At 40.6% G+C, this 9154-nt stretch overlaps 2 protein-coding genes across 2 annotated transcripts in view; both read left to right on the top strand.

The window, feature by feature from the left end:
- FAM120B (family with sequence similarity 120 member B) overlaps positions 1-9154 on the top strand; it is a 235724-nt gene that overhangs the window by 171866 nt on the left and 54704 nt on the right. The window lies entirely within an intron of this gene.
- Positions 287-6991, top strand: FSAF1 (40S small subunit processome assembly factor 1). Its single transcript, XM_085315406.1, has 7 exons — positions 287-367; positions 529-543; positions 2789-2845; positions 3959-4054; positions 4863-4949; positions 5929-5981; positions 6653-6991. Exons 1-7 carry the CDS (start codon positions 287-289, stop codon positions 6780-6782), a joined length of 519 nt encoding a protein of 172 aa, XP_085171532.1. The 3' UTR covers positions 6783-6991.

Genomic DNA, 9154 nt, shown 5'->3' with positions numbered 1-9154 from the left:
CCGGGCGTGGGGGCCCCGGCCTCCGGCCTGCCCTGCGCGGAGCAGCGGCCTTCACGTCTTTTTACCTATTTATTGGCAGAGCTATGTTTTTCTACAGCTTCATCTATGTGTTTCCCTATGTGCAGGAAGATTTCACTGCTTTGCAAATAAAAAAAAAGTCTCAGTAATTATTATTTCAGTTAAATATTTAAACAAACAAGAATTTGGAGGGGAAGTTCACTAAAGCACCCCCCCCCTTTTTTTTTTCCTCCAAAACCATGCTGGAGATCTTATGTTAGCCTTAACCATGATTAGGGCATCCCATTCCTGTAGCCACTTAGGAGGAACTGAAGCCCACCTGTGCGGAGTGTTTCTTGCTGCCTCTGCCGTTTGTGTCCATAGTTTGTGCGGTGCTTTCTGCAGTTCCTCCTCCCGTGTGTAGTTTCTCCGCTCCTGCTAATGCAGCTCCGTGTAAATCCYGGCCCCTTCGGAGGGCCCAGCTTTACTGCAGCCACTCCCGCTGATTTCCAGCGGGATTGCTGACAGTAGCAGACTGGAGCAGGGGTGAGTGCAGATTTGAAGACTTATTTTCAGTTTTAGGAGGCATTTAGACAAGTATCGTATGTTTGAAGTAGGTCTATCATAACGAACTAAACCAGTCCCCAAACAGGACTGCCAGCGCAACAAGAAGCGCAAGCTAGCTGCTGTTGCTCAGAACAGCTCGTGGCGATGATTTTTATGCTCAATGGGAGCAGGTTTATTGCTTCAAGTCAAAAGGAAAGCTTAGCCTTAGCCTTTAGCAAGCAAGAACAAGGAGAGGTCTAGTGTCTTATAAACAAAACATGAAGAAAGCTGCTTGGCTACTTCTTTGCGTAAGCATTGTGTGGTGTTGCCCTAATCTTGTGAGCAGGTATGGGTACAGGATCCCTGAGCTTCCTTCCTCTTCCCTGGGATCAGAGCAATACTTGACTGTTCACCAGCAATGTGCATTTTGGAGAACTAGTGTCAAGCGACTGGTGGCAGAAAGCATGAAGGTTTTGCACCAAACAAGTGGATTGAGATCTGTGGGCGTTAAAATCCCCTGTACTAACAAAAACTGTAGCCAGGCTGTTTTTGCAGAGAGGCCAGGACAGGCTCAACTGGAAACTGAACCAACTTCCTCCCCCTCCAAGCGGCATTTCACTTACTTCTCAATTGGTCTCGAAACTTTATGACTTCCCTGGTTGCTCTCCTCAACTAGAGTTTCAGAAGCTCAAATCTAAAATAAACTCTGCTGGGCCAAAATCTGCCTGTCTTGAATTCATTGAGGCTTACTGATGTCTGGGGTTTGACTATTTCCAACCCCTTTCAAGAGGGACCAAGCAGTTGGTTGAGCCCATCAAATTATCATACCTTTAACAGGTGCTCAAGATCTTTATTTTCTCATGCTTTTTACAACTTCTGTTTTCCTGCATGTGAAGCCTGGTGATAAAATGTTTTGAAGATAACCAATTTTTGGATGGTTGAAGCTGCCAGTTTTCTTTAAAGGCTTTTTGCCTTAGAAATGCTTGGGTTTGGCTCTCGTGGATGCAGAGGGATGCTGTGACATAGCGTTAGGGTTTTTGAACCTGGAGAGACATTCAGCACCCTGCTTGCCAAATCCATAGATTAGACATAAACTAAAATCACCTTGAGACGTATTACTGCTCTGAAATGTCCCAGGCAGGATATAGGTCGAAGAAAGGAAAGAAGTCAGTCAAAAGTTGTTGATATTAAACTCTGGTAGTTACAGCTGCCATGTAATGGTGGCTTCTCCATGGTTGGATCCTTTCTGAATTTTGACTGTAAGCCTTGTTTGAACTGTATATCCTGAAATGTCTCAGGAAGAGGCGGTACCCGAGTAGCAGATCTAAAGTGGGAGCTTGCTGCCTGCACCRCTGTTCACTCTGAAGTAGAGTGACAGCGCTCCTTGCCTTGCCCTGCTCCAGGGAATGGAAAGGTTTGTAGCGAAAACGCCCTGAATGCCTCCTGAGGGTACAGGCTAGGCCCTCTGGAAAATTCCTCTCCAGCCTGACAACCGCTGATGGAAAGTTTCCATATGAATTGCTTAGCAGAAGAGATGTTTTCACTGATTTCGTTTTGAACATTTAATACTAGGTGCCAGGTGCTTGCCAGGTAGGTGCCAGTTGTTGATAGTACTTTCTCTGGAGGCTTTTCAGTTGCATTAACTAACTGGGATGCCCGCATGAATGTATTTGCATGTAGTTATGAATTAAATGTTGTTGTGTGTGTTACCACCAACTATCAATACATATACTACTACTACTACTGTTCTCTCAGTGTGAAACAAAATGACTTTACATTCGTGTTCTATTATCTAGTAGAAGTTTTGGTACAGATTTAGAAGTGGAAACTGTATGATGCATAGCTCGCATGGAACTGTTCTTTTATAAAGTATAATTTAAACTTACAGTTTCAAAAATTAATTGCAGCTGTTAATTCAACTATGCTATATCTTTCTCAGTTATGAAACTCCTTTTAAGTGTTATCAAATGACCTAAGGAAGAGAATTCTGAACAAAGATATGTGCTGTATGCTTTAATGGTATGCTGTGTATTGGTCCAATAAGACCCTACAATACCTATATATTAACAGTGCCAGTGAGACGTTTTTATTAAATCAAGGTCATAAATATAGGAAAAGATCTTTCTGGAAAGCTGTATACTCCTTCCTACTGCTCTTCTTTAGCATTTCACTGCTTTTCAAAAATATTCACAACACAACATTTAAAATTGGGATTGTTTGTTATATTAAATGTTTTTTTTTATAGACTCGAAAAGTGGCTGAAGAGAAAAATTTGAACAAACATGAATTTAACTTTGAAAAAGTAAGTCACCGGGATCTACCTTCAACATTTTTGTGTGCAGATGGGTGTATTTATTTGCTTGGGAAAGCTATAGTGGGACCAAAGAGAAATGATTCTAGAAAAGGTTATCTTTTGCAGGTGAGGGTTTCCTAATGCATAATTCTGGCTGCATGCCATGCTGGAGGAGGAGTGTGCTGGCTGTTGTGAACAGCTCTTTATGAAGAGGGGCGTGTTACAACTCTGTGGCCTTTCTTTCTGATCTTGCAGTGATAATTTGAGGAGGATTGCTCTAAGTTAGCTGTATAAAGCTATGTGAGTACCCACAATATATAGTGTATGCTGTTTTAGGCCCATGGTGTTAATTTTGGTACTTCTGATCTCACATGGGGAAGGGGGAGAAAAAAGCATGTTAACATACATATTTTTTCAACAGCAGTTTGTTTTTATTTTTTCATTTATCTTTTTGTTCTAAGCTGTTCTTACATAAGCGTAACTAGCATTGGGCTTCATAGATACTGATTTGATTTCAGATTTGCACAGGTTATTTTATATGCCTGACCCCTGCCCAGGAAAGTGCTGTGCTCTTGTGCAATCTGGAGATCATGCGTGGCATTCCCTACTGCTGAAAACAGTGGGGATTTAAGCACTACCTTGGAAAAAGTTAGTTTCACCACTGGTTCTGCCAGGGTCATCTTGTGTGTTGCCAGCTACACACATGATGTAGTCGAACTGCTCCAGCATCTGTGCATCCAGGTTTCTCTCTGGTGAAGTGCTCTGCAGTCAAAGAATGAGACTGCTCTGTAAACAGTGGTGGTGTTGGCAGTGTGTTTTGTTGTTCTCTGTGCAGCACTACGATTCATTTTTGTACAGATTAGCTCCTTCTCATATGTTCAGTTTTATGCAAAATAGAGATTCAAATCTTACCATCCAGACGTCCTCAATGTCCAGAGATCAGACAGTGGTTAGCTGTTCAGCAGTAAAGTTCTAAACTCCGATTAGTGTATCTTTTAGCAGGCTGATTTTTGGGTATTACCTGACATTTCTTTGGGAGTACAACTTTGCTTCAGTCTTTCAAGCATTGTTTTACGCAGGTTGGACAATTACAAAACGCCTTCATTTTCTGTAACGTTCTAGGCTCGTTTGGAAGTACACAAGTTTGGAATCACTGGCTACGAAAAGCAGGAGCAACGCATATGGGAACGGGAACGCGCTGTCATGCTGGGAGCCAAGGTAATTGTTGTTTGTTTTGGGCTGGGAGATGGCCCGGCTGTTTTGATTCAGAGAAGTAGGTTTTTTTAAAAAAAAAAAAAAAAAAAAAAAAAAGTTGTGTTTGGCCTTAGGTTTTTTTTTTTTTTTTTTAAGAAGACAAAATCCCCTTCCTTGCCACTTCTCTGATCTCATCCTTGGTTTTTTTTTTTCTGCTGTGACCCTATTTTCTATTTAGTCTCATCTATTTTCTGTAGATATTTGGAAAATAGTATGTTTGTGTTATCAGAGATGTTGCTTAGGTGAAATAAGACAGATTGGGATGGAAATCAACATTTATTTATTTTCATTTAGACCATCTAAACCTAAACAGTTGGAGGAGGGGCTTTCTTTTGAAGCTTTCTAAAACTTTACCTTCCCCAGCAAGTTAAGAACTGAGAAAGCTTTTCAGTTTTATTTACCATTAGTGGTGAAAAGAAGACAGAGTAGAAACTTTTTTTTTTTTTTTTTTTTAAAGATGGGCTCTGTGTGTAGGAAACCTTGCAGACTTCAGACTTGTTACACCACATAAACATCCCTCTATTGTCTCTACCAGAAAAGACGTGATTTCAGTGTGACCTACCTTACATCCCTCTAGTTGCTTCCATTCCCCCTAAAGGAAATAAACCATTTTTCCCTGTTTCAAGTGGGATGGAATTGTTTGTTTACTTATGGGGTTTTTTTTGTTTCTTTTTTACCCTCTATGAAAAATAATTTCCATGCAGGCATGTGTATATTTGTTGAACCTATTTGAACGTTTTGCCAGTGATGCCACTCCTGCTCTTTATTGCAGCCCCCCAAAAGAGAACATGTGAACTATAAGACTTTCCAAGAGAAAATGAAAGAAAAGAAGACAATGAAGGATGATGATAATGGAAAGGTTTGTGTGAAATGCCTCCATAAAAAGACAGCGTGTAAGAGCTAGTCCAAGACCCTTGACAGATGATGCCCGAGGCACAGGAGGAGTGCCTGAACTCCACACCTACTGCTCCTCATAGTCTTTCCCTCCTAGAACTACTTTCATCAGTAAAAGCTGATTGTGTGCAGTAGGAAGGGTACAGAATTAGGCTTTTACAGTGGTAGGTTTTACTGCCTCATCTTTTGAAGATGATAGACTGACCACACAAAATCAGCAGTCTTTTTTTCTCTTGCATTAAAAAAGCAAGTGATAAATACACCTTTAATTAATGTTTGATATGCATAATCTAACCACAGAGAGCTGGATCTTCAGCTGGGTTTATATCAACACCATTCCACCTACGATCTTCCTCGTTATTTAAAGCAAGGGTGAGGTTAGTGTTGCACCCATCTGGCTCATGGCCCATCTGGCTCATGGCCCATCCAGCGTGGCTCCCTTCCTCTCCAAGGAGCCCTCTGACGTAGGTGGGAGCAGGGTGCTGAGCAGGTAGTTGCTCTATCAGCCTCTTCCCTGCCACCTTCTTTTCTGGGGGACCTACTTTTCCCCTGTCACGTGCCTGAAAGTGGACCTAGTACACAACCAAACACAGCCAAGCCCTGTCATTTGACCGGCATGCTCAGCCAGGCAACTAGGTATGCTGGCCTCACAGGAAGTCAATCTTTTGACGTAAGGATCTGTCACATACCCCAAACACAGGCCTGACCCTTTGTGTAGCTGGACTTATGCCCCCTTGCATAGCAGGGGCAGCATTTTGGTCATGAGAGGGCTGTACTTTGCATAAGGTGACAGGAAGGGCTTTGGGTTTGGGGCTGTGCAGCGCCTCCCTGTTTGAAATGCATTCTGCTCTGAGGAGCAGGCTACTGTACGCTTTGTGTGTGGATGGTTATTTAGGCAAGATACTCTATTGCTTTTCCATTAAAATACGTATCTTCAAAAACAGGAACATAAAGGTGATTCTCTGAAGAAGAAGAAGAAGAAAGAGCAAAAGGAGAGGTGAGCCATTTTAGCGTGGTTAAAATTACCTTGCTTTTGTTTAAAGCTTCCCAGTATGTAGCTCCTGGGTAAGTATGCACAGTCTTATACCAAAAGATCAGAATGGAAGGAACTTCTCAAGCTATAGAAGAGCTCTTAGTTGCAAAATGGCTACTTTGGTCTGCTTCTAGCAGTTTTAGAGGCTTTGGTTTCGTGGCTTAATTGAAGATATGTCAGTTCTGCCCTGACATGTCTAAGGCTGCAGCTGCCAGGGAGATGGGTGGAGATCCCTGTGTGGGGACCCAGAATGGGACACCTGTCCCTTTTACTCTGAGCATTTGCCCTGAGAAATAAATTTGGCAAAACAGAAGCTACAATATACAGAGGCTTGAAAGGTAAACCGTCATTCTTAATTATAATGTGGCTGGTTCATTGAAATGTCTTCCTTATCTTCTTTCTCTAGCTGAAAGTCTGTAATCTTTAACTCTTTTTTTTTAAATGTAATTCATCCTGTAATTTGCTGCAAATTTTGAATGGCTATGCATGTAATTAGGATTATTATCTGCTATAATTAGGTATTGTATAATACCAAATACTGGTTGCATAAACAGGTTACATTTTTCACCATATTGAACATTTAGAGGAATTTCTGATCTTTCTCTTAATTCCTTTCTTCCTCCCTCATATTTCAGGAAGGCTAAAAAGAAGAAATCGGTGCCCAGCATTTGGCCTGCAGGACAAGTTGGAAAATTTAGAGATGGGACCTTGATTCTGCATAGTTCTGACATAAAGAAAATTAAATCATCTAAAGTTATCAAATGAACTTACAACACAGAACGAAATGGACAACAAAAATAAGATAGAATTCATGTTACCACTGCAACATATCTGCAAATTGTCTTGCCTTCCCACCACGTCCTGATTCTCTTATCTGGCTTTTAGTTTCATGATTTCCCATCTTCCATTCTGCTCTGGTGAGAATATGAAAATTTACCATTTTTAAATAAAAATAATGCAGTTTTATTAAACAAGTTTACGTTGGCTATTTTATTAGCTAACAAATGCTAAAGAAAACATTAGACTATTCCTAGAATTAGTTTATTGGCTATAGTGAAAATATTAATTCATTAACTTAAATAAATTAGTGAAATAAAATACAGAGATTTTTGCTTTCATCTGGACGGAATGTGCAGAAAGCAATACCTTATTGCCCTGGACTCGAAGTAAGTATTTCTTAAGCACCTGTCAGACACACGTCTATTTCTGTATATATCTGAAGTATTAATGGAACTGCACAGCAAAAACCTGTCCTGTCCAGCAAAACCTTTTAAGGTTTCAAAATTATCTGCTTTGGAATGAAAATGAGACTCTTCAAAGTCTTGTCCCAGGTAAGAGTTACAGATGCAACTTCTATATGTGTGTAGAGAACCCAAATTTAATTTTTTTTTTTTCAAGGAGGGGAGGGGAGGGAAATAACTTGATTCAAGATCTGAGCGAAGTGAGGTGGAAACAGCCAGTGGCTACTAATTGTAGCTCATGTTTGTTGTGATTGGTGTTCCCATGCTAGACCTGATAAGCCTTTTCTATGAAATCTCTGTCAAATTCAAAGTTTTTGTGCTATTTGTATTTCAACAATTTGGTATTTCTGAAAGAACAGTTCTGTCCATAGTTAGTGTTTTTGTTGGAGGTTGTGTTTCCATTAGAAATGGCAATTGTTAGCAACTTCACAAAATGTCCTTGTTGTTTACCTCAGGCTAAAGAATCTTGAATATTTTACAGGGAGACAGAAGTGGCATTAACTGTCAAAGACAGTGGAAGGGCTCATGCTCTGTTGCTTACATGTAAGGTTATCTAGAGCTTTTTTGAACAGCTATGACAGTGAAACAGATGTATACAGAAGGTAAATAACTATTACTAGGAAAACTACTTTTACGTGTATTAGTGAACTTCAGCTTACACAGGAGGGTTTGGGAAGTGCAATTCCTAGTTGCCATCTCAGGGCCTGAATAAGGTGATGTTTCACCTTAAGCAAGCAGAGAGGTCCGGGGCACTTAGCATCTAGCAACAAGGACAGCAGCATAATTCTTCTCTCCAAACAGCCGTATCGGACTGCTTTCTTCTCAGTTTAAGAAGGTATTCTAGGGTGAACTGCACCGGAGTGGGATGCTTTCTCACGTGCTCCTTCCCCCCATCCCTTCCAGGTTACTTTCAGGTCTTGGAGATGTGCTGTGCAAAAAGAGAGACTCGGAGGGCTACGCCAGAAGGGAAAGTGGAGTCAGATAAAGAGGGGAAGGGAGTGTTTCTGGAGCTGTGTGGGAAGGGGAGGGGTGTGCAGAGCTGGATTGCTAAATGCTGTTACAACATTTCATAATTGCTTAATTGAACTTATTCAGTATTGGTTGCAAATTCAAGCCAGAATTAACAATGCTATCTGTTTTGGGAATATGCAGGCTAGAGAATGCCAAATCACTATTGCGCGTGAAGGTGTAATTACAAAGCAGGATTGAGTACAAAGCATCAGAATGTGCTGAGGCAACAGATAGGCTTTGGATGTTACAATATAACCTGTATCTTTTAATTCCTGACTAATCCTTGTGCTCACTTTTTCTGTGCTTGCTTTTAGATAGCTTTGTTCATCTGCCTTTGGGTATAATGTACTGTGGGAGTTATGTTCCTGAATCATCTTGGGTAATTTATAGGGTTCACTTTCCACCTCTACAACTTAGAAAAGCTGTTTAGGAGTGAAACTTGGTCAGAATGGAGTGCCTTATCTCTGCAGTTCTAGTCTCAAGCTTTGTAAGCTGTGTTAAAGAATGAGATTGCAAGAAATTCAGTTCTTAGATGCAAAATTCTGAGCAATTTTTGAATTTTTATTACTTATTTAAAATGCATGTGCATGCATTACAAAAGTTTTGTTATATGCTGACAGCTTGCTTTTTAACAGCAAACTCCAATRGTGATTGAAGTTGGCCATGCTACATCCTGGTGGCATGCTGTTCTCAGTTAAACATGGTAGCTTTAATCCAATTTTATTACTAGATACATTTAAAAAAAAGATAAACACTGCCATTTGACAAATATAACTGTTGAACCTTTTATGCACCTAATGATTYTCTGGACTGAACTATGTTATTAATTAACAGAGTACATAACTCTATGTTCAGCCAGCAAGCTGTGTCACTTCTGGTGCATGT

This window comes from Rhea americana, unplaced genomic scaffold, assembly GCF_003343005.1.
Source record: "Rhea americana isolate MKP2758 unplaced genomic scaffold, rheAme1 scaffold_43, whole genome shotgun sequence".
Classification (NCBI taxonomy): domain Eukaryota; kingdom Metazoa; phylum Chordata; class Aves; order Rheiformes; family Rheidae; genus Rhea; species Rhea americana.
Note: the sequence above shows the minus strand (reverse complement) of the source record. Positions and strands in the feature narration are given on the sequence as shown.

Excerpts from the sequence above, each read along its gene's own strand:
- FSAF1 (XM_085315406.1), top strand. The coding sequence starts at position 287 with ATGATTAGGGCATCCCATTCCTGTAGCCACTTAGGAGGAACTGAAGCC. Across the intron at positions 2,846-3,958 it reads ATGAATTTAACTTTGAAAAA|GCTCGTTTGGAAGTACACAA; the intron begins GTAAGTCACCGG and ends GTAACGTTCTAG. Across the intron at positions 4,950-5,928 it reads AGGATGATGATAATGGAAAG|GAACATAAAGGTGATTCTCT; the intron begins GTTTGTGTGAAA and ends CTTCAAAAACAG.